Source organism: Alligator mississippiensis, chromosome 13 (genome assembly GCF_030867095.1).
Source record: "Alligator mississippiensis isolate rAllMis1 chromosome 13, rAllMis1, whole genome shotgun sequence".
In the NCBI taxonomy this organism is placed as follows: domain Eukaryota; kingdom Metazoa; phylum Chordata; order Crocodylia; family Alligatoridae; genus Alligator; species Alligator mississippiensis.
In genome coordinates this window covers 46,399,062-46,424,051 of record NC_081836.1, presented here as the reverse complement: position 1 = coordinate 46,424,051, position 24,990 = coordinate 46,399,062, and the positions used below count along the sequence as shown (strand labels likewise).

General features: G+C 44.0%; 2 protein-coding genes across 8 annotated transcripts in view; both read right to left on the bottom strand.

The window, feature by feature from the left end:
* Positions 1–12,343, bottom strand: part of VWA3A (von Willebrand factor A domain containing 3A) — a 76,667-nt gene extending 64,324 nt beyond the window's left edge. For 4 of the 6 annotated variants that reach the window (XM_019494772.2, XM_059716825.1, XM_014610682.3 and 1 more), the window contains exons 1-6: positions 12,143–12,343; positions 11,512–11,595; positions 11,122–11,248; positions 1,757–1,881; positions 1,607–1,681; positions 25–79 (exon numbers count right to left, since the gene is read on the bottom strand). In XM_019494772.2, the coding sequence (XP_019350317.1) occupies positions 25–79; positions 1,607–1,681; positions 1,757–1,881; positions 11,122–11,248; positions 11,512–11,576 (447 nt within the window). In that variant the 5' untranslated portion in view covers positions 11,577–11,595; positions 12,143–12,343. The remainder of the gene's footprint in view (positions 1–24; positions 80–1,606; positions 1,682–1,756; positions 1,882–11,121; positions 11,249–11,511; positions 11,596–12,142) is intronic. The other 2 variants (XM_019494771.2, XM_059716826.1) reach the window with 2 other exon arrangements.
* Positions 12,344–12,529: 186 nt separating this feature from the next.
* The window catches only part of MOSMO (modulator of smoothened), a 49,575-nt gene continuing 37,114 nt past the window's right edge, over positions 12,530–24,990 (bottom strand). Inside the window, exons 3-4 of one of the 2 annotated variants that reach the window (XM_014610657.3) lie at positions 16,801–16,893; positions 12,530–16,386 (exon numbers count right to left, since the gene is read on the bottom strand). In XM_014610657.3, the coding sequence (XP_014466143.1) occupies positions 16,202–16,386; positions 16,801–16,893 (278 nt within the window). In that variant the 3' untranslated portion in view covers positions 12,530–16,201. The remainder of the gene's footprint in view (positions 16,387–16,800; positions 16,894–24,990) is intronic. The other variant, XM_019494811.2, reaches the window with a different exon arrangement.

The following is a 24,990-nucleotide window of genomic DNA, read 5'->3' as shown; positions in this document are numbered from 1 at the left end:
TCATATTGAAAAATTAAATCTTACCCGTCTGCTATCCTCCAAAAGCCACTGAATTCGCTGGTGATAAAGCTGCATTACTCTGTACAAGCACAGAATATATGTAACTACTGTATTCTTTTGAATGGTACGTCAGTTTGTAATTCAGAACATTTTCATCCCAATTCAATTTCTCTGTTGGGTACACGGCCACTTTTTAAATGCACTGTATTTTCTTGCATACAAAATGTAACTTTCCCCCAAAATGGGATGCATGTATTAAGCAGGGAAGCTGATTTTCTGCCCAGGGATAGAAGCATCATGCTTTGATCCCTGAACCACAGTGTAGCAGCTGTGGTATTACTACCAGGAAGCTGAGGGAGTGAACTCACTTAACTGTTCATTGTTCTTCACTTCAGAGGTTAATGAACATCTCTCCTTTTTAATGGACTTGCTGTTCCACTAATCAAGCTGCTATTTCTTAGGGCAATATTTTTTGTCTGCAAGCTACTTCTGGGCTCCCTCCTATTTTATAGCCTTGGAGATTCTTTAGCTCTTTTCAAAAATCTTAGATCCAGCTATGGAAACCAGTCTTCAGAAACAGCTGGGTTTTACCTTTAGCTAAGTAGGAAAGGGAAGGTGAGTTATCTGAAGATTAGGCTCTGTGTCTGTTCTATTCGGCCAAAAGTTTGGAAAAATCTTTTTTCCTTCATTCCACCTTTCAAAAACAAGGTGTGTACTATATGCCAAGGCATGTTATATGTGAGAAAATACGGTATGTATTTATAATGCTCTCCTTTCAGCACTAGAGATTGCAATGTTAATTATTTAAACACATCTTTCTTTAGAATTAATTGATTAAATAACTAATTGCCCTGAAAAACAATGAGATCAACAGAGGCATTTAGATGTGTGTAACTGATGCACTGAAAGCTGTTCATTTAGCAAAGGAGTAGGAACTTTCACAGAAGACTGAGCTGGGTACTATAATGTTATACTGCACTCTACTGAGCACATTCAACAAGTCTGCTTGTCAAATGATTGCTTGATTTTGGAGATTTGTCTTATAATTTTAATGATTTGGTGCTTCCAAAACCAATGAGAAAGTATATGCATTTACAATTTATACAGAAATATTTCAAGCTTCAGACATCAAATACAGGATTTTCTTCCTTCCTTCCTCCCCAAAACATACCCGTGTGGCTAAGATGCGTAGAGACCACATAGCCTTGGACTATTAGATTACTGGCTTGAAAGCAAGCCAATAAATAAAAGCCAGTAAGCATCTTAATGATTTTCAGGGGCCTATCTGAAATTAATCAAACCTTCTCAGTTCAGGTCCTACTTGACAACTGTCCTCATCACCATTCTAGTGTCTTCCAGCAACCTAATAGCTCTCATGGAAAAGGGTAATGCTTGAATACAGAACTCACCCAAAATGTCATGGGTTGGTAGGTTGGGACTGAGATATACTACAGCAGTATCATGACAGAAGCATGCACAGCTACTACTTATGTTTCATTTATCACAACTCCAGGGCTGTCATAGGTGAACGATTCTCCACTTACAAATATTTCATCTGTGGATTACTGTAAAATCTTAAAACTGTAGCACATAGTATTATACTTACTCAGACAGTTTGGATTCAAAATTCACAACAGTCTCTGCTGTAAACTCTATCTGTTCAGTGGCATTTTCAGCATTCCTAGAAGGACCATTATTTACCATTAATAATGTAAACAAATATAATTGATTAAAGAAGGCATGCCATTGTACTTACAAGACAAAAGTGCCCTTCTTTATGAGATCTTCTAATGTTAATTGCATAGATTCTAAGCCATGAATCCTTAGCCATTCTTCTGTGGTTTGCATCTCGCTAGAGTGAACTTTATTTTTTTGCACTTTCTGTAAATTAAAAGCAAGAGAACAACTGAAGATGCTGACAGGAAACAGCACATGCTGTTCAAATATGATAGTAGCAAAGCGATAACATTTGGTATGGGATAGAAATTGAAGAGTATTATGATTTGACACAAATCTAGCTGCAGTAACCAGGAGTCTGCCTAACGGGTATCATACCCTATGCACTTGAAACAAATGTTATTGTCTTACCATATTTACTCAAATACAAGAGTTTTTTCCCCCCAGTTGACATAGGGAAAAAAGCCCTTCTTACAATTGCACACAAGAAAATCTCACTAAATACACTGTCTATCATTAAACTGCTACCAAGAGCAGGGCATGCTCAACAATGGAAACCAACTATGAAGTTAGTTGAAATGCAGCCAACACCGAGCATGATTATAAAAAAAACATAGTCAACACTGGGCAAGTGTGTGTGTGTGTGTGTGTGTGTGTGTGTGTGTGTGTGTGTGTGTGTGTGTGTGTAAACTGGCACTGGGCCTGGAGGTACTGCAATACCAGGCCAGCACCACAAGGGCCAGAGCCAGCCCAGCCCTGGCACGTTCCTCTTGGTGCCAAAAATGTTACATTTGATCTTAGCCAAAAAGGCCGAAATGCTGTTGGAAACGTACCTCAAGAATAGGTTAGTGCAGCCTGTAAGAATAAGATATGCGGTAGTGCCTATTAAGCACAGTCTCCTCACTGCCAACTCTTTTTAAAGTCATAGTGAGCCGCTACACTGAAAACATTTTGACTTCCTCTTCACTCCAATAGCTGAGCTGCACCTTTCTTTCCCATTTCCAATGACTCCTGTTTCTTGACTAGTCTTAAATGCCTGGCAAACATCATAAAACAGGGTCCCAAATAGTTCACCAAGAATCCCTCTGTCACTCCCTCTCTCAGCCTGGCACATATGATGAGTGTGACCCCAAGCTCCATAAGATGAAGCCAGACCAGATTTCCTGCACCTCACCTGCATATCATTGTTTTGAGCAACCCAGGACTCATGACAAGAACACTCAGTTCCAGTCATGAGTGGAGGCTAATAAGCACATGGATCCTTTGTGATGGGGGAAGGGTATCTAGAGAACACACACATACTGACCAGTGCTGAGCTATACAAGAATGGTTAGGGAGGATAAGAGGGAAAGGGAAGAGCTGGACCCCCTAAAAGGGGACCCAGAGGGAACCCCAGAAGATGAAGAAAACTCCAGCTCAGAAATGGAGACCCAGGAGGGACAGGAGAAACCTCCAGCAAACCCAAAGACAGACCAGGGAAGCTGGGAAACCCCAAAGTACAAGAGAAACCTGAAGTTCCCCCACACCCTCACCATCCGGACAAGGGAACTAGTGCCCCTGAAGGAACTCCGCAGGGTGTCAGAAAACTTCAGCCTGAACAAAGACCCTAAGAAGATAAGGAAATGAGAAAGACACACAGCAACTGCCCCTCAGCTTTTATCCTAATAGCTTCAGTAAATGTGAGGAGCCTGATAAAGAAAGAGAAATAGGTACCATATGATATCCTACCCTGATAGGGAGACAAAACGAGACCCCCTCCTCCTCCCCCCCACAACATAGGCAGATTATTCCAAACAGGTTGCTACAAGTCACCTTTGAAAAAGAGGGAGGGAAATTTGACCTCCTAAATGTTTACGCTCCAGCCAATAAAGAAGAAAAAAAACGGGTGTGCCTTCCTAAAGAGCACAGCTGTGGAAATGCCCAGTATCTGGCTAGTGGTGATCACAGGAGACTTCAACTGCATCATTGACAAGGGAGACAGAATAAGCAGAGGCCAAAAGATGGGCTTAAACAGATCCTCCTGGTTACTGAAGCAACTTGCCTATGACCCCCACCTGGTGGATGTGGGCAAAGGAGCCCAAAGGCCTGGGGGAAACTTCACCTGAGTGGACCGTATAGGGCAGACGAAGTCACACGCAGACTTGGTCCTCTGCTCTTCCCTTTCCCTCTTATCCTCCCTAACCATTCTTGCATAGCTCAGCACCGGTCAGGGTGGGCAGTAGCGAAAGCTGAATCCACGTTTGCTTCTCAGACGGCTGCCTCTGGACAGTAAAGGCAGAGATGGGGGGCAGCCCAAAAGAGGAAGAGGAGAGTGGAAGCTGAATGCGAGCCTCCTGGATGAAGAAAAGATCTAATGGGAGTTCAGACAGAGCTATGCAGGGTGGAGGACCCTTAGAGCTGGGTACCAGATCCGCACAGCAACAGGACAACATAAAAGAGAGAGCAAGAGCCTTCTTCCACCAAGCTGGAGGTGAGCCTGGATCCAGAGTGTAGGAGGGGGAGGAGTGGTCTGCTTATTTTGGCAGGTTGAAAAAAAAAGACCAGGAAGGAGGCTGCAACCAGCATGGTGGACAGAAACGGGGCGAATGATCAGTTGAACTAAGGGATGCTGGAGATGTCAGCAATCTTTTACTGAGAGTTGTAGACAACACACACAGAGAACCCTGTCCCTGCAGGAGCTCACCTGGGCCCTGGGGGTAGACAAGTGCCAGAAGCTGGTGGAGGAGTAGATGTTGGAGAAGGCCACCAAGACTCTCCACAGCTTCAAGAATGGTAAAACTTCTGGGGCAGATAGCCAGGCCAGAGAGTTCTGTTACCTTCTGGGACCAGGTGGGTCTAGACCTGCTGGAAGCGTATAGGGAGCAGCTGTAGGAGAGTCACCTGGGGGCCAAAATGGCTAGGGGCATCATAACCCTTCTGTGCTAGAAGGGGGCAAGGAAGGAGTTGAAGAACTGGAGACCCAATAACACTCCTGAACTCTGACTATAAACTGATGGCCCATGTCTTGGCCAAGCACTTTAAGTCTATTAGAGGTGCTGTGATCCACGAAGACCAGTTGTGCGTAGTGCTGGGGCGGCAGATCCATGGAGCGCAGCTGTGGCTGTAAAATATGCTGTGGTACCAAGGGGAGAGGGAGCGGGATGTCACCATGCTGAACCTCAACTGGAGAAGGTCTTCAGCCAGGTGTTCCACTGATTCCTGTTTAAGATGCCGGAGAGGATGGGGATCCCTCGACCTTCATCACATGGATAAAAGCACTGTACACCAACATAAGCAGCAGAGTACTGGCGGATGGGGTGCTCAACTCCACTGCAGCTGGGGTGGTCATCTGGTAGGGATGCCCACACCCCTCAAACCTTTACACCTACATGATGGAACTGCTGGCCCAGTGGCTCAGGCAAGACCCTGGGACTCACCGAGTGGAGATCCCTGGGAGCAATGGGCCAGAGACAAGAGTCCTAGCCTACACAGGGGAGGTGACCTCAACATCCTGTGCAAGGAAAAGTGGTTGGTGGGAAGAATGCTACAACATTCCCAGGTGTACAAAGAGGTGGCAGGGGCCAAGCTCAATGTGGGCAAGACCACCTGCCTAGCCCTGGGCAAAGCAGGGTACCTATCTGCCAGAAAACGTGGGAAAAGACAGAGGCCAAGGTCAAACAGAGACTGGGACTATGGAACACAAGCCTCCTGTCAATGGTGGGGGGTGTAGAGCACATGAGGGCAGTGTTGCTGCCAGTGCTTCTGTACACTGCACTGGTCTTTCCTCCCTCAGAACAAAGGGAGGAGGCCATGTGTCTTTTTCTGGGGCTTAGGTGGAAGACGGTTGTAAGCGCCACAATGTATAAGACAAAACGGACCAGGGAACAAGGAATGCTTGATGTTCTGTTATTCCTCTGGGCCAAGTACATGAGCCAGATCTGCAAACTGACAGCCAGAGCAGAATCTAAAATGGCTGGCTTCCTTACATACTTTGCAGGGCACCTGCTGCAATACCGGGGGTATATACACTGCCCAACTTGCACCTGTTGCCCTTGGAGCCACCATGGATTGACTGTTGGGGTGGGCAATTATTTCAAGTGGAGGTCCACTTAATGACTTTTGGTGAGCTACTGAGGGCTGCAAAGTGCCCTCAGTATCTTCAAGGTACCCCGTCCCCCAATCGCTATCTTGGGATCAGATATCCTGCCGCTTACCTTTGACCTTTGCCACTGCAAGTACTCCTTTTGGGAGGGGGATTTGCCCTCTTGGAACCGGGAAAAAAAATCATATACTAAAAATCAAACATCTATTATACTATAGTTTAATTTTATTTCAAAAAAATATTTTTGTCCTGATGCATGTGTTCTTGCAAAGTATATATAGAGGCAATTGCATAATAGCTCAAAATAAAGTCTTACTCTTGTATACTGTGTGTAGGTGGGTATGGTTGGAGGGGGGGTGGATGTGTGGTGGGGGGGGTGTGTGATTTGTGTGTGGGTTTTGTGGAGGGTGGAGATTGTATGGGAGGGTTTTGTGTGGGTATGGGCCTCCCGCCATATGCCCCACCACTGGCAGCAGCAGCAGCAGCAAGTGGTAGGCCCTCAGGGAACTTATGGCTTGCGGCAGGCAGAGCACCCCGGCAGCATGTGGCTCTGGCCGAGTCCTGGAAGCTGCGTGTGGCAGCACAGAGCCAGCCCAGTCAGCCTACTGCCACATACCTGAGCCCCAAGCCAGGTTAGCTCTGTGCCAACATGTGGGGCTCCCAGCACAGCAGGCAGGAATCATGACATTGAGCCAGGCTAGGCTGGCCCCATGCCTCCACATGAGGCTTCTAGCAGTCCAGTGGGGAGCCCCATGTGGAGGAACAGAGCCATCCTGGCCCAGCCTGAAGGTACACAGCTCGCAGCTGCAGTGCCGGGAACTCCACATGCTGGCATGGAGCCAGCCCAGACTGGCCCAAAGGTATGCAGATCCTGCCTGTACTGCTGGGAGCCCCACATACTGGCATACAGCCAGCACAGCCTGGCCCAATGGTAGTGGCTCCTGGAAGTACCAGGAGCTGCACATGGTGGCACAGAGCCTACCCGGCCTGATTGCACATGGATCCTCACAGCTTCCAGGCATGCTGGGAGCCCCTCAGAGGTGGAAGAACAGAGCCAGCTTGGTCCAATGGCATGTGACCTCTGAAAGCCCTCATCTCCCACTGGCTTTCAGAGGGGCAACCATGGGCCAGTAATGGAGAGGCCCCCTGGGCTGTATAGAATGACCTAGCAGGCCATATTTTGTCTGCCCCTGTTCTACAGGGTCTTGGAGAACTTCCAGAACACATACAAGTTACACAACAAGAACTCAGTGACCCTGAAAAAACACTGTAAAATGCAGGAGGCGGTTAGGGCAAGGGACAGACTGTCGCCCGTGGACATACTACTTAGCAACAACTGCCAGGTTGTGCGAGAATGTATTTTTCATAAGGACCTGCAGAAGGAACACAGAGACTTGACCTGCCAGGTAGCCCACTGGGCACTCCTCGTGTGGGCACGGAGACGCAGAGAAGGGCAGAGGGGCCCATCAAACTGCCCCTGGCAAGCTTGCTGGTAGAAGGAGGAAACAATCAGCCACCTCTTCTGGAACTTCCCACGCACCAGGGAGGTGTGGAGAAGAGTAGTCATACTCCTCATGATGGTTACTGGGGTCAAGACCCTGACCAGAGATGTACTGTTTAGACACATGACCAATCAGCAAGGACTCTAGGTAGCCTGCTTTGACCAATTCATCTCCTGCTTCAGGAATGCCCTGTGGAAGACCAGGAACCTGCTCATTTATAGACACTCCAACCTTCCAGTCAAGGACTGCATCAGAATGGGAATGAGTGAGCCGAAGGTATACTACAAGGAAGACAAAAGAAGGATGATGGGGAGAAGATGGCCGAGGGTGCATGGAAGAGAAAAGACTGGCACAGACTGTTCAGAAACAAGATCCTCCCCCAGAGAAAATGACAACGACAACAAGGTAGAGGACAATGACAGTGACAAAGAGGGGATGAGCGATAAGGATGATGGGGAGGAAGGGGATGACAAAGATGATGCGGACTAAGGAGCAGGGAGGGAAGAAGGAGGATTGTGGGGGGTGCGAGAGGGAGGGGAGAGTGGTGGGAAATGGAGGCAGTTTCACGTGATTGTAATTGTTCAAGAAGAGGATGATGGGCATGTGGGTGTGCGGGAGCATGGTGCGGTTATTGTAACAGGGATGATGATGATGATGCAACTGTAGATGTGTGTTTTGGATTGTCAAGTGAACCATATCAGTGACAAGACAGGTCCATAGAGGTATAGGTATTTATTTATACAGAAATATATATTTTGGCAAAAAAAAGTTTGTACTACATTTAAATACATACAAAAGTGCTGCTTAAAAGTGTGTTTATGTAGTACCTGTATTAAAACTTGCAGCAGTTTCAAAAAAGGTAGCATACATCAATTCTAGATTATCTAAGTGCACAGGTACTATATGTAAATTACTGCAGCCATTTTTCATTTCAAGGTTATTGTTTTCAAATTTGCTCCTCACTTCCATGTGCTCAGGGAGAGCAAGATCTGACAGTAAGGAGAGGGGCAAGGGGCTGCCAGGGAAAAGTTGCAGGGAAGGAGAGCGCAACAGGGCTACCTGACGCCCCAGATTTATTTTCCCTGCTGTAGCAGTGGGAGGGGGAACAAATTCGTGGCAAACTTCCAATAATTAAATTTTATACCTGGAAAATTATAATAAATTTATCAACTTTCCATATACAGAATCTAATTACCAGGGGGGCTGTCTTATAATCAGGGTTATCTATTTGAGTAAATATGGTATTTCCTTTTGATATGCAATTCACACAAATAAATAATTGGTCACTATTTTGTCATCCCTCTTCATTATACTGGTCCACAATAACTTAATTATTTATAGAATGAGAAAGAAGCTCAAGTTTTTCCACTCTTTTTCACGTTTGTTTCTCTTTAAGAAAAAAGCAGTAGACCAGTCATGAATCATGATCCATTAGGTCATGGATATAAGTTTAACATGGATCTTCAATTAGAGATATAGATAGTTTTTAATTGCTTACTGAAGTTATTTTCTAACTGCTTATTGCAGTTGTAAATAGAGCCGGGTGGGAAAAAGTTCTCTTGTATGAAAATGTTTGAGATTTCAGTTTTTTCTTGTTCTGCATCTGGACAAAACTGAAACCTGAAATTTTTCAGAGCAGGAATTTTATTTTGGCTCTTCTTCATTCTCAGGAAGTGCCCTACCCACAACACCATTAGTTATTATAGAATGGATCTCTCTCAGCCTATTCTGTTGGAGCTATTCAATTTTGGGTAATGAACTAAACATTTACTGGCCACAGAAACACCAGATCTATAGCCCTGTGGTAGCATACTCATTTGGGATATAGGAAAAACAGGTCCAGGTCACTGCTCGGCCTGCTTACAGTAGGGGCTTGATTGTATTGTGAGGAAACCAAATTCAAGAACCTTAATAAATGGACAATTCTAAGCCTCATGGTTGTAGATGGGGGTCAGTCTATCCCTAATGCTTAGATCAGACTTCCAACCTGTACCTGAGAAGCATTCCCAAAGATTTTGTTAAAACTGATGCTCCTACTAGAATTTTTCATTTCAACAAAGTATCATTTTCCAATTAAAAAGTTTACTCAAAAAAATCCCTGATTGCATTCAAGGCCTTTGTGAAGACCCAGGGAAACTTACAGATTTTTTACTTGAAAGTAGAGGCAGAGAGAACAGAAGCCTTGTGAATGAAATCAAGAAGGGTGTTCCATGCATAGGCACAGTATAGATGAAGCCATAGAAACATCTGAGTAAATAACTAACAAATGATTAGGTAAGGCTGATACTTCTGGCAAAGTACTGAACTAAAGGGGACAATTCAGGGGCAGATCCAAAGGGGGTGCAGTGGCATGGTCACAACCCCCCCTTTCAGACCATGCCATGGGAGCAGCAGCCAGTGTCTTTTTAAAGTCTCCGAGTCTGGTAAGAAACCTCCCTCTGTCCTCTGCTCCATTCTCAGCAGCATGCCACCCCTTCTCTCCCATTCCACTCCCCACCTCCAGCCTACCACTGCCATTGTTTCCTCTGTCTTCAGCTGCCCAGGGGTGGAGGTTGCTCCTGAGCTGTTCCTGCCCCACTCTAGCTAGGTTTTGCAGGGAGCTGAGTTCAGCCCAGGAATGCAGCAGTGGTGGCGAGTGGGTTCTTCCTACCTGTCCAATCCACCCCAGGTGTTCCCCTCAAGCTTGGGAACAGGCACAAGGGAGAATCTGCCTGCCACTGCTGCCCCAGCTGAGCCTGGCTCCTTGTGCAGCTTGGCTGAAGCAGGGCAGAAGCAGCTCTGGCTGCTGAATATGGAGGGAAGAGAGGGGATGCCAAGAGCAGGGTAGGGAAGTTTCTTACTTGATTCAGGGCCTTAAAAAAGGTCCAAGGCTGCTGCTCCAATGGTCTGCCTATCCCAGTGAAAGACAGCAGGGAAGTTGGAAGTGAAGGTACAGCCACCCCTGCAGTGCCAGTCACTGCTTCACACCCCGCTTTACAAAATCTTGACTCTGCTCATGGGGTAATTCAGAACAAGACCAGAGCAGATAAAAAATTACATATGGCTTAGAAGCTTGGATGTGAAGCCTGAACCAAGGGTGCAGACAGAAGGGCAGCTCCCAACTGTAACTCAGAATGTGTTCGGCAAAGCATTCTGAGTTACAGCACCCCAGACCAAACAGAAGTTCACTGCTGGTTCCAGGGCTGAGGGAAATCTGAGCCTGCAGCCAAGTTCCCATAGCAATGGCCAGGCTCTCTGCCAGTGCTTGCTGTTTTCAGAATGGGAAGGGGGGAAAAGGCAACAGACAGCTCATTCTTGGGGCTCCCCAGCTGGTGCTGAAGCCCTCTTGGGGGGGCTGAAAACCCCACAGGCTGAATTCCCTCTGCTCCCTTTGGCCTCTCCTGTTCTGAAAACAGCCACAGGCTAGTAGCTCCCCAGATACAAGTTACAAAAAATGCTACATTTTGAAACGTCTTCATCTGATATTTTATGAAAGGAGGGGTCTGCCATTTTTTAAGCTGTCTGAAGCCATGCACTTGTGCTTGGTCATAGCTATAAACTGCTTTCTGCAGCCAGATCAGGCAAAAATTGTCACTTCTGTCTGCACCTCAAATGGAGCAATTCAGAGGTGAGAGGGAAGGGCATGATCCAATCAGAAAGATGGGCCAAGTACTTTAACAGCAGTTTTTTGTGCAATTTGGAGGGTGCTGAGGGTGTTAGATGGGTAAAGGAGCAGGATGCCTTGATAACTGAGATTAGCAATAACAAGTATCTTAACATAGCGGTCTCCTTTCCTTTTTCTTAATTTATTCTTATCTAAATAATTAAAACAGGTATACAATAATTTAAAAATGATTGTATTTACTTGGTAAAATTGCTTACCAGCAGGTCTTGTGTTTGGTTGACATGTGTAACCAACAATCCATTGTCAAGCTCCAAATCTGTTATTGTAACATTTCGCCGGGATGGAAGACCTCTTTCTGATGGTCCATCAGAGCCCCCGCTTACCCTACAGAGTAAGCCAGTAAGTTTTTTAATCCAATTGTCTCAACTGAATAAGTGTTTGAACACTGAAAACACCATTGTTATGTTAGTCACTTATATTAGCTAAACATTTTGGTTTGCACATATTTGACAAGTAAGGACTCATTTTTAGCATCCCAAATACAGTACATATACTATTTAAGGGGAAAAAATATATAAATTTACAATTCCATACAAGCGTGTCTTTCATTTAAGAACTCCCCATTAAAGATTCTGCAATATCCTTACCCGACTTTTTCCAAGAACAGATCATTATCCAGTAACTGTGCCATTTTTCTGGTCTGCACATCCATGGTGCTTAGACTTAACCTTCTAAAGAAGAAACGGACACATCAAAGAAGAGAATGTCAATCAGGGACAGACTTTACAAGTGTTAGAAAAGAGATCACCCATCCAAGGCATCGCTGCCTCAGGATTCAGATAAATAGAAATCACAGATGTAGCACTGCTGGGGGTATATATAGCCAAGTTTAAAAAAATAATAATACCCTAGCAGTATGAATAATTCACCAATATTTTTGTTACATAGGCATTTATTTGCAACAAGTTGCTCGCTTGTTGGGGCTGTATCCAGTCACGAAGGTGCAGCTCAAGCTGCTGGAAGAGGCGGCAGCCCGGGTGCTGGAGCAAGGTAAACTCTCCGAGAAGAAAAGCTTTGCAGCAGAGGGGTCTGTCCAGGTGCAAGGAAGCTCGGGAGACAGCGACGCTCCGGCCCCGAGAAGCGTGACTCGACTTACCCGCCCGACTGCAGCCAGCGCGCCCGACCCCGCTCCATCCTGCGCGGCCGACAGCTCCCCCAGAGCGGCCCTCAAGGGATGCCCCCCAAAACCCAGGACTCCGCATCCCCACCGCCACTCACCCGCATGCGGCTACTTTATACCCGGGGGCAGCCGCTGCGCTAAGCACCCGAGGCTGGGGGCGAGGGGCCCGGCCGCCTCACCTAGAAATCCCTGCGCTGCGGCCGGGGCTGAGGTGCGAGGACACCCCCGCGGGGCCAGTCCCGGGGCCGCACCCCGCCGCGCGCCCGAGAGGCAGCCGCGGGACTGCGGGCGGGGCGGGGCGGGGCCAGGCCGCCGCGTTGCCAGGAGAAACGGAAGGAACCATTGTGTCGGGGGCGGGGCAGACGCTGGTCTGCGGCGTCTAGTCGGGGCGGGGTCCGCCGCCGGGCGCGCGGAGCGAAGGGACGGGTCGTGAGTGGCACGGTCCGCGGGCCCCCCCCCCCAATCAGCGGAGCCGGGGGACCAGGCGCTTTAGTAGACAATTTATTTCGATAAACTTGCTCAATAACAAAAATACAAGTGAAGAACATCGTGTTCATTGCGTACAGTCCGCAGTAACGTTTGTCTGGAAACCGGTCACGAACCAATCAGAAATCGAACGGGGGAGGGGGGGGGCGCGACTCGTGGCAGCCCCCTTTTTCCATCATATTTGTCCCCGTCCTTCCTCGTGAAGGGGCAGCGCGGGGCGGGGGACGGACACGGGGCGGGCTCTGCTGCTGCCTGCAGGAGTGACAGCGACCCCGCGCGGGGAAGGGGCGCTCGGCCCCGAGGGAGACTAACAAAACACCGAAAACAAAACCGCCAGCCCGGCCGCTGGGTCCGGCCGCCTGCAGGCAGCCAGGCAGGCAAAGCTGACGGAGGTTGCTTCTGACCCGGAACTTGCTCGTGTTAGCTCAGGAAGTATTTACATAACATTGCATCAGGTGGTGACAGCAAGCCTTTCTGGTGACCAGATGAAGACCAAGGAAGGGAGTGGGGGGACCTATAATAAAAATGAGCTGTCCTTTAATTTAAAAAAACAAAGACAAAGTAGTGGAGGAAGGTGGCAGAGTCAGAAAAAGTTTACATAAAAAGTTTACATAAAACACTCAACGACATATAGGGATTACCTTTGGAGAAGATTCATACGGAAACGTTTGTTTTTAATGGACTTGAAAGTCTACAGATGTTTAGGCATGTTCAACATGAACGTCCTGTAGTTTAGAACTAATCCTTGTGCAAATAAAACCTATAAATAGTACTCAGCAGATTTTACAGTGATGCTCTTAGGTATGAAGAGAATGCACACGACTTTAAAAAACAAAAAGTAACAGACATAAGTTTGACAAATGATTGCACCATAGAACAGTGTTTTATATACAGTTTACAAGATATGCTTTTCTGCTATAAATTAATACTGTACTATATAGTACTTAGTGACTTTATTAAAAGCAACTGTTGACAACTGTCTCTTCATTTGCATGGATTACTCTTACTTTAAAAAAGAAAAAAAAAAAGGATGCCCCCCCAAAACATTGAAACAAACATCCTGCTAGGTGAATCTGCAGTCTCTTAATGATTCATAGCTGTAGCACTGGCAGATTGGATAACTGCAACCAGCCCCTCGTGGACTGGATATGCTCCAAGATAAAATTATTTTTTATTAAAATGGTAATATATTTACTGTAAGCCTAAATGAACAACGTTATATAGAATGTTGTTATAACAAGTAAACATGGGGACAATTCTTAGCAGCTGAGAAACTCTCTCCACCCCATGCCTGGGTTCCAGTTAAAATACATCATGGAACTATTTACAGATAACTGTCATTTGTGAAAAAGAAAAAAAAAAGCTTTTCATAGTTTAATTTAATTTTAAAAAATTGAAACACTTCATGTCAGGGCACACCAGCGATAACACTGCAAACTCAGGCACAAGCCTTGCAATTGGATCTATGGAGAGGTTTCTTTTTATTCATCATAAGGTTCCAGTTGCCTATGCCCATTCACTTGTAGGATATGGACCTAAAATTAGGAACCAAATCAAAACCAGGCAGGTGACTGGATGCTTTTTCAAAAATACAGATATAAATAACTTTACTTGACATTTACAGATTTTCAGTGATAGCTTCTTTTGGCCTGTGAGTGAACCGATTGAAAAAAATGAAATGAAATAAAATAAATCATAGAACAAACACTCCAGAGACATGTTCATCCAAAAAAATGCCAATGAGAAATTATGATACACAATTCATTTTTCCTCACTAAAACACTTTGAAGAAAACAGTTAGAAATTTCAATGGCACATAGTTAAGGTAATTGCATGAGGCGTCCCATTTCTAACACTTGAGGTTATCCAGCATACTTCCCCCACACTCCCAGCCACACCAAAATAAATCATAAGTAATTTTCTAAAGCACCTCCCAAGGAAAAATGCATCCAGATTCATTTTTCCTTATAAAAGCATAGCTGCCACAATGTAACTAACACCAAATACATTTGGACTGTCACTCTGTTGTGTTGCTTTTCATGTCACTTGTTTTTGTGTCACTATTTCCCCACAAAAGAGATAAAAATTACAAAGACCTAGAAATAGGGCTTGATCCTGCAGGCAAATTGAGGGACATCAACCAAAAGTTTTTGTTTGTTTGTTCGTTCTTTTTTTTTGGGGGGGGGGGGGGGGGGAAATAGAGGTGCTTTTGTTTTTTTTAAAGGAATAAGGACTGCCAGATCCAAATCACTGAATATTCAGATGCAGCATGACACATGCATCCAAAGTTTTTTGATTTTCATATTTAAACAATACACAAACTGATTTCAGGGGAGAGCATGTTCTCTGAATGTAAATGACTTTTAAGTCCATATTTGATATCGACAATAAGGCGTACAGACACAATAACAATTATGTTACTCATTTTGATAAAGATAGATTAAATTAATTTTCACAAATGAAAATAAATTAATCCATTTTTACTAGAGAATTTTCTTTAATAGTTTGACCTAAACACTGCATTTTATATCCTCTACAGGAATAGTCATCTGTGGTAAATTGCTGTGCTTGAACATAAATTAAAGCACTCAATGTACTGAGAGAAAGAAAGAAAGGAAAGAAAGAAAGGAGAGACTCCCTGTACAACAGTTGCCAATAATTTAAATAGTGAATAGTGTCAGTTTCCCAAAATTAGGGTTTTAAGGTATGACATGATTTCACCTTCTATCCTCATATACAAATAAATTACCATACAAAGAATTTTAGCTTAACTTAAAATTGCACCTAGAAAGGCATGGGATTGTTTGTACCTATTACAAAAAACTGTTAAAATCAAGGGCTGCTACAAAGAATGAGGTAAACTGAAGACTCTCAGCTATGTGGCCTTCAGAGAAATGGCTTTTTTCTATTGAGTTCTAGTTTTGCACACCACAGTGTTTTGCTAGCAAAGCATTCTGAGTTCTCTTCCAGGAACTGTTGTGTGTATATCCATATCCTTGTGGATATGCGCATACACACACACACTGTATACTGCATCAGCAAAATATATATATATTTTATATAAATATAAGGAAAAATTTTCCCCTAAAATGTCTTAGCGTTTTTCTACAGTTGAGGCGTTGGGGCCCAGGGGAGTAGGTGGGATGTCATTTTGTTCTTACATACATTTTAGAGAACATGTTTTGATCTATTGGCTTCTTGGTGCAGTAATGCAAGACGGATCCATTTTGGTGCCAAAGGCTTTGCTCGTCAGAAGGAAGATGTAAAACACTAATCTCCTAAACAGCGAGGCCAGCCTCACTTGAATTCCTTTGCAACCCTCTGGTCTACCACAAAGTTCATAAATACTTTTACTTTCAATTTGTTAGACATTAAAAACAGGTATGGTACAGTAACATGGGGCAATATGCTTCTCAGTGTAAAGCATTCTTCTTCACTAGTTCCTATCACAGTGCAGACCTGACTGCATTAATATGCTCAGGAGATTAGTCAGCGTTGTATTTGGTTATGGGAAAGGCTCTCCTTTTTTATCCAAAGTGCATAGTGAGAACAATTCAAAGCATTCCTCTTTTCAGTTAGTATTTGATAGTCTGATCTAGGCATCCTCCAGAGAATGCAACTTTGATGTCTTGCTCTCTTCCAAAATAAAAGTCATGAAGTTCAGACATTCATCAGCCAGGTAAACAAACTTTGCCAGCAAATAGAAGTCCAACTATTGTAAAGAAAATGGATAAGACAAACAGTACATATGAAGACCCAACCACTGTATTGTTGGGCAATTTATATGGTTGACCTCCAACTTCATTGATGTAAAATCCTATTGGAAATATTAGGGCTGCCATGCAGAATAGGATCACTGAAAGATAAATAAATAAAAATAATTACTATTTTCTTGAATTGTTTCCCTCAGTTCATAGGGCAGTACAGAAAAGAGTGAACTATCAATATTTTGCTCTGTACTAACTATGGGAGGACTGAGGTAAATCAATGCCAAACAAGTTCATCTAGAAGAAAGTAATCACAAAGGATGTACCATGCTCAATCTTCTAGAGGAAGGTAAAAAGAACTCCACTTTGATAATCATTTAAACCATATTAAGAAGAGCATTAAAAAAAAAAAATAAATCACCATTACAGAAAGATTGAGTTTTTAAAGATGCATTTCTTTCACCATTCATGAATCTAATCATAGATTACGTATGTTCAATTTTAGACAATCATTTTCCCCCAAAGTCAATGTAAATTAACATTCAAACGCTGAAGAAACTCACTTTCCATTATCAAAGGGTTGTCTTTTCCCAAATGTAGTTGCCCTCTCCTATTCTTCCACACAATAGATTTGCATATTTTCAGTACATGCTTTGCTAAAAATAGAAAACACACTCATTGTTTGTCATTGTATTTTTCTTTAGGTTAATTAAAACATACCATTGTAACCCAAGCGTTAAGATACTCTATTAGAGCAACAAAAAGCTTTCAGATTAAGATCTAACCTTCTCTGTAAAAGGGTCCAAGATCACCTTTCATAGATGCAAAGCACCAAAAACCTGATTTTTATTTCACTTGAATAGGTGAATTCATATGTATAACTTATGCGGTAAACAACACATATTCCTTTGTGGAGAGACACATACAAAGAGTCACTATAAAAATAGTAATTAAAAAATTTCATTACACTTTTCACATTCTTTCAGACTTTACTATTGACCGACATCCTTTGCAGTGTTTTAGTTAGGGTTACCGTATTGCCAGTTCAAAAAAAAAAAAGAGGACACCTGTTAGGGGGACACCTCACTCTCAACCCACAACCCCCTGGTTCTGTCAGTGCCTCTCACACCCAACCTGCAGCCCTCTGTCCCTGGTGCTCTCCCTCACTCCTGACCTGAAGACCCCTGGCCCTAACAGTGCCCCTCACTCCTAATTCACAGTCCCTTGCCCCACTCGGCTATGCTAGGTGACTCTCAGTCCCAACCCGCAGCTCCCCATCCCTGCTGCTACCCCTCAATCCTGACCCACAGGCCCCTGGTCCTGCCAGTGCCCCTCACTCCCTATCCCGTCCCCCGCCGCACTGGGGAGTGAAGGGCAGGAGCTTGGCCAACCCTCAGCCCCCGGCACTGCCAGCACCCTGCACTCTTGACCCCTAGCCCCTCACTCCCCACCCACAGTCCCCACAGCCCTGCTGGTACCCCTCACTCCCAGCCCACAGCCCCTCTGTTCCACCCAGCACTGCCAGAGAGGGTCTCCAGCTGCCCCCATCCTGACCAGGCCCAAATGTAGTGGCTGCAGAGTAAGTCTGGCCCCAGCTCAGGCTGGAGGGAGGAGGGGACAGCTATAGTATTCCTGGGCCCAGGCTGGGGCTCCTATGCTGCACCAGGTGGTCTGGCTACACCCCCTGCCCCCCTCCCTGCTGCAGTGTTTCCCCAGGTGCCCTGTTCCTGTGAGCATGGGCACCGGTTCCTGGTGCCACTAGCCTGGCAGCACAACTCCCCATTGCCCCCCCAAAGGCCCCTCCTGCCCCCTTTCCCTGCTGGAGGGGCAGGCACCTCCCCCCTGCCCCTGTGCCCTGCTGCAGCCTCATGTTTAGATACCATACCCCAGTGTCAGCAGTCACCTGCCACCCCTCACACACCCAACCTCTCCACCTCCCCCCTCAACAGTCCCCAAACCCTGGCCCTCCAACCCCCACTCCCCACAGACTTACCTTCATCCAGCTGCAGAGACTGCTTCCACTACCCTGCCTGGCTGCATGCTGGCCATGTGCATACACAGATGCACATGGTACCCCCTGCCTCCAATTGCCCTCCCCGGGTCTGTACCAGTGAAGCACAGCAACATCCCAGACATTTGTTCAGATTTCAAAACCGCCCAAGCAGATATTGGAGGACCCAGAAAAAGGACATGTCCGGGAAAACCTGGATGGTATGGTAACCCTATTTTGTACTCTGTTCAAACCAATGACACAGATATGTCTGTGCATCTGCTTACATCCTCCTCGTTTCTGTAAATAAGTTCATGTACCTGCTTAATACTGAACATATGAATCCTGCATAAAATGGTTTTCAGACAAGATATTCAATGAGGTAACATGCGTCTCTTCAACTCCTAGCAGAGGCTACATTTATCATGATTAACATGTTAATTGTGCAATAAATTGTCATGTCACACATGCAAGCAATTATCATAAGATAAAATGGCCAACCACCCACAAAGAGGTTACTTGTTAAATGTGGAACATCCTTATAGCTGGTTTGTAGTCATTTGTATTTGTGGCTTGTATGCTTTGTTCTTCCTCAACCATCTGCAAGGCATGGCAGGATCTGCAATTTTGGGGATCTGGGATAATATTCCTCAGATATCACTGCATGTTTAAATTGATGTCTGCCAGGGGAGTTTGTTATTTAAAAGATTAGTCGTTGATTGTTCAATGCTGTGTTTAAGAATGTACTAGTAGATGAAAAATACTAGTGGATGGTTGCAGAATTTCAACTGGTGAAGTCATACAAATAATCTATTAGGTTTTTTTTTTAATACTCTTTAGTTCCACAAAATTAGACTACATTTCCAGTATACTCATTATAAAACAGCTTTTAAAGTTGTATCTAACATCTATTTACTCAACAATTAAACCCATTTCCCTACCCAAAACCCCCCATGCATTACTTACACAAACACATCTTCCCTCCCTCTGTTCCATTTTAAATTTTAGCCAACCTCAAAATACAGTTCTGGCCTTACCTAAATAATGGTCATTAATACTAGCACCTTACTGCACTGAGAGCTGATAGAAAGTCCAGCAGCTCCAGGGAAGCTCTACTCCCTACTTCACCTTCCCAACTTATGAAAAACATGTATGGATGCCAGCTACTGTTACCTCCAGAGACAAAATGTTAGCAGTTCCTCCAGTCCCATACTGCCCACAACTGGACCTTTCTAGTACCATTACGTGAACGGCGCTCACGCAAACCTGAACAATGTTGTATTTATATTTTAAAATATGCCTAGTTAAATGCATTTACAAAAACTCTCAGATGTTCAGATTCTTTCCTTATGTGTTACTTTGCATATATACACTTTAAAAAAAAAAAAAAAAGCTCAACAAACCTGATGCTTACCAGTGTTAGACGGTTTTTCACATCCCTTAAGACCTCAAGTAATTCTACATTAAAAAAAAAAAAACCAAGCCAAACCAAAAAAACCCAACAACTTATGAATGGTACAATGCAGGGCTCAGCTTTGGGAGAAAACATCATCAGTGGTTTTATAAAGAAGACTTTTAAACTCTGAATTTAGGTCTCACGTACAATGAATCCGATAACTTCAAACTATCAACCAAGCAGCTTTTTTCAAAAAATTGTGCACACCCTACCACAGCAGCTGTTTTCATGGATTAGCAGATATGCAGAGCACCTACCTGGGTCTAGCAAAATTAGATTAATCCTTCAGATTTAAGAGAACAGCATTTAACTGAATCATTCAGAGCCAAATAAGCCACTAGATGGAGCTTGTACCTTCTTTTTAATGTAGCAGCTCTTGTAGAAGACAAGACACTGATTAAGAAGGGATCCACCTAAACCACTTGGGAAGTGCACTGCACAGAAGCTTCTTTAATCTTGCTTTTCACCATGCATTCCCCCGGCTGCCAATTGGCGAAGGGGCCCCAGTGGCCCCGCTGCTTGCTTCTGATCAGCTGGGTGGCAAAAGCTGTGGCCTGTTTAAAACCGTGGTTTTTGCCTCTGACTGCTGATTGGCCAAAAGGGCCCCCTGACATTTGCTGCTGATCATCCAGAAAACAAAAACACTATGGGATATTTAAAACCATGGTTTTTGCCTCTTGGTCAATCAGGAGCAGGAAACGAGTGGTGGGGCCCCTCTGCCAGTCAGTTGTGGGGAGGGGGCATCCAATATATTTTGTATATGGGGAACACCCATGTTGGATGCCGTTACCATCACTGAACAAGAAATGCCTAAGGTGTTGTTTTGGTGTAAAAGAAGTTGCTGTGCAGTGCACTTCCGGTGCAATTTAAATAGATCCTAAATTATAAGTCTACAGACTGCCTAGCTAGCAAACTGTTACTTTGAGATGCAGCTGATTAATTTCTTTTATGAAGTGAATCTGAATGTATTTGAATACTATATCGTTTATTAAGGTGCTTTAATTCACACCTCTATAGAGCAATATTATCCCACATGATAAGTTTTGTTCTCGTTTTTTGCTGAAGGATCAAATTTCCTATTTTAATGGTAAAAAAAAAAAATCCATAACTGGGTTAGCTATAGAAAAGATTCTTGGATATGTTTAAATAAATCTGTATCAGCATGGGAAAGAGTTTTATTTTTAAAATGGCCCAGGTAACAATGTTTGATAGTGCATAATTAGTAATGGATAATATGTAATTAGTAACAATTGCAAAAGCATGCCCAGGATGAGTCACTGTTAGAACTCAATGCGTTTCCTATTCCATCTAGTTTGTCCACCTGAAAAAAAAGTTCTAGTTCTCTACAAAAGTGCTAAGAAGACATTAACAACAATACGCTCACATGAAATGCCTTCAGAACACTGAAATCATCACTTGGATTTTCAAGGCTATTTTTGCTTTGTTACTTTCAAGAATCACAGAGTTACCAAGTTTTTAACGGCCTCGTGAATATATACGAAATAATTTGCAAACGACTATTACTTACCCCCATAGTAACTGATTTTCTTTGAGATATGGCATGTACACCTACATTGGAACATGCATACACACAAGTTGGAGACTTTTTGCTAACAGTGCCATTGGACTGATATATTCATATTAGCAATAATGAAGGGCAGGGCTCTGTAAATATCGAAGGAATAAAACCTTTTTTTCATCCCATGTGAGGCAGGCTTCACAAAGAATATATCAGGAGAAAGAGCCAGATTTAAATGAAAGGCTGAAATAGTCTTGGGCCTGAATTTTGGATGTGCTCACTAAGAGACGTTATTCTTATGGAATTTGGCATATCATGGATGTTTCATCAAGGTTTGCAATTCTAAAACTCTCCAGGCTAAAGTTATTGCTCTAAAAATATAGTTTTGTAGCAGGAGAGACAGGAAAAACAGGAAGCCATAGACTCAAACTTAAAGGTCCCATGAATCAGGAGAGGATGCGGATTACATTAAAATGAAATAACATCACGAATCAATGGATAAGGTCCGATAAAGCCTTTTGAGGACTCTTCTTACAATAGATGCGTACAGACTGATTTACCTTGGGTTTGAAGATGAAAAGCTGATATTGCTGTGAAATGAATTCTAACCAAGCTAACAGACATTCTTGGTGCAGTTCTTTCAGTATAGCAAAAATTTGAGAAAAAAAAAAAAAAAATCACATGAATTACTGAGTGTGTAACAGATTTGTTTGGTACTATATGCAAAAGACTTTTACCTTTCTCCTGGTAAGTGCTTTTTTAGGCTCTTTCCCTGTATGTCTTGAAAGAATCTTCTTACAGATGGAGCTCCCAAGGGAGCATAGCCAGAGATTAGCCATACGAGATAACTGAGTATCTGAATACAAAAGTTACCTGCAATTCTGTAAAGGCAGGGTTTTTTTGGTTTTTTTGTTTGTTTGGGGGTTTTTTTTTAATAAAAAAGGATTATAGGCCATTGACATGAGAGCTTCCATTGGTTGATATACCAACAGTGTCTTGTCCAACCTGGTATAAGTATCACTGTGAAACAATTCTGCTTCTACATCCCTAGTATTTTGTCAGATTGGGGAAACATATACAGGAACAAGTCTATAACAGAACCTTGGCTTTAACTTACACCAAAACAACACCTTAGGCATTTCTTGTTCAGTGATGGTAAGGGCATCCAACATGGGTGTTCCCCATATACAAAATATATTGGATGCCACCTTTCCAAGACCACTTGTGATAGAGAAATGGCTTCTGTTGAAGGTATCTACTAATATGTTTCTTACCCCAAGGAGATTAAATGTGCCTTACTGCAATTTTTTTGCAAGGGGGGGGGAGGGGAAGAACAGGAACTCCACAATGGACTTTCTTGACACAGTAGAACTGATTTGGTCGTGTTTTTCTTGCTCAAAAGGTACATGGTAATTGTACACTTATGCTGTGCAGCTCTCTACTTCAGCATTTCCCAACTGGTGTGCCATGGCACACTGCTGTGCCGTCAGGCATGTCCAGGTGTGCCGCAGCATTTTGGGCTGGAGCCACACTCCTCGCCTGCTGCTGCTGCGTGCAGCCAGACAACCTGGGGGGCGTGGCTCCAGCCAGTGATTCAAAAGCCACGCCACCCGCTCCACAGCGTCCTGCCACTTGCTACCTCCCCACCCCAATCTGCGGGTGTTCAGCTGCTTGCCACCTGATCTCCCCCTCCACGGCATTTGGCCACTCACTACCTCCTACCCCACTTGGCCAGTGTGCCATGGGGTGGAAGAAGCCATGTAAGTGTTCCAGAGAGTGAAAAAGGTTGGGAAATGCTGCTCGACATGCTCAATGCATACACTTGGTTCAAAATAGAGGCTTCCCCAATTTGAAACTGAAACTTCATATTCTCCAGGTGTGAATACCAGCCCTTGCTTGAAGCATCTATGACCAGGTCACTATTAATAGCAGGAGAGAAAAAGGGGGCATCTTTGCAGACTGTGAGCACCTATCCCCAACCAAAGGAGTAGAGCACTTCTATCAAGGTCTAACAAGTTTATACATTGTCCCAACCCAAACTGACATATAGAAGCTTAGTGTCTGAAGTCGCATGGTTGCACAATAACATGCGTCTTTCCAGTATTAGGTAAACCTCTTTTGTTGTCTTGGTTCTCTCTCAAAAACTTTTGCATGCAGTTAAAATATTGAGGAGTGCCTTGTGATAAGTAAGTAGTAGCTGAGGTCAAATGGCTATAAACTCAAGTTTTTTTAAATGGTATCAATGTAGACTTTTTGTGCTTATTTTCATCCCTAGCTGAGCAAAAGTCACATGAGTTGTCTAATGTGATTTTTGGGGGGGGATTGACCACTAATAAGTCAATCATCCAAACATGAAAGATACCTGGATACCGGAGTGCTGAAGTTGGGCAACTGCCATTCATACATTTTGAAAATACTTCTGGAACTATTTATAGGCTGAAAGGAAGTGCACTGAAATGGTGGCAAAAGCCTTCTATTGTAAATCTTGGGTGTTTCCTGTAGCTCTGACTGACATGTGGAAATAGCACCCTATGAGGGGGATGGGGGTAATCATACTAATCACCAACATCCAGGGAAATGGTGGAAGACTTTCTTTCTTATGTTTGGGATGAGCTTCAAATCACCTTTCTTGCAGAAGGTGGAAATACTAATAAGAGAATCCTTGTTGTGGGAAAACCTTCCCTACAAACCAAGTTCAAACAGAGTCTGCACATTCTGAAAAAAGGTGGCCTTGCGAGCAGGAATCTCATTCCCAAAATGAGATAGGAAGGAGGATGCAGAAAGGCAAGGTTTGGAACTTAACAGTACCTCTCTGCTCCACAAGGCCTGAACCTGTGGATGTTAGTCCCACTCACTGTAGAAAAAGGCAGAAGTGATTCAAGAAGAAAGGGTGGCTCTAGAACATCTCAATCTAGTGACTCTCTAGATTTGCAAGCCCACTTTTGTCTTGCACAAATCAAAACATGTGTCCTTCAAAGACCCCACACCAAAACAAATACCCCTCACCAAAAACGCCTCAACAAAACACTTAATATGCACCCCCCCGCCCCCCATTAGCACAATGTTTGAAGCCTTGAGACTTCAGAAACTCCTGGAATGAAACTCTATGATATAGTGTTGAAAACTATTTCCAAAATTGCTAAGAAGGTAGCTAGGACAAAAAGCAATTAACAGAGAGGATATGGATGTAAAGGGAACAAATTGATCACAGATTCTCCTCTGCTCAATTCACTGGAAGGCAAGTCACCTGGAAGTGGCTAAGAGGCTCTTGCTATGATTGGATCTGGATCCTCTCCACGTAACAGTCTCATATTGGATTGCACTGATTTTTTTTTTTTTTTTAATCTGTCCTGACTAGTTCACCTGGAAAGACTGACTTGATTTTAATCAGATTCATCTACCATCTGACTAAGAACTGGGAAGACCGACCTTTGTTGAGGGATGGCTAAACAAATTTCTTATGTGGACCAGCACTAGAGGTGAATAGATACAACTGTTTAGATTCCAGAGTACTTTCTTCCCCATTCCAGGCTCTTGAGGAAAGATGTGCTCTGATGGACACAGGCACTTAGAATCATAAAAAATTAGGGTTGGAAGAGACCTCAGAAGGTTATATCTAATCCAACCCCTACTCAAAGCAGGGCTTTACCTCACTAGATCATCCCAGCCAAAGTTTTGTCTAGTCAGTTCTTAAAACTTCCCTTGACCTGCCAGCAACAATCTTACCAATGCAGCCCAGTATGCCATTAGCCTTCTTCACAAGAAAGGCACACTGTTGGCTCACATGA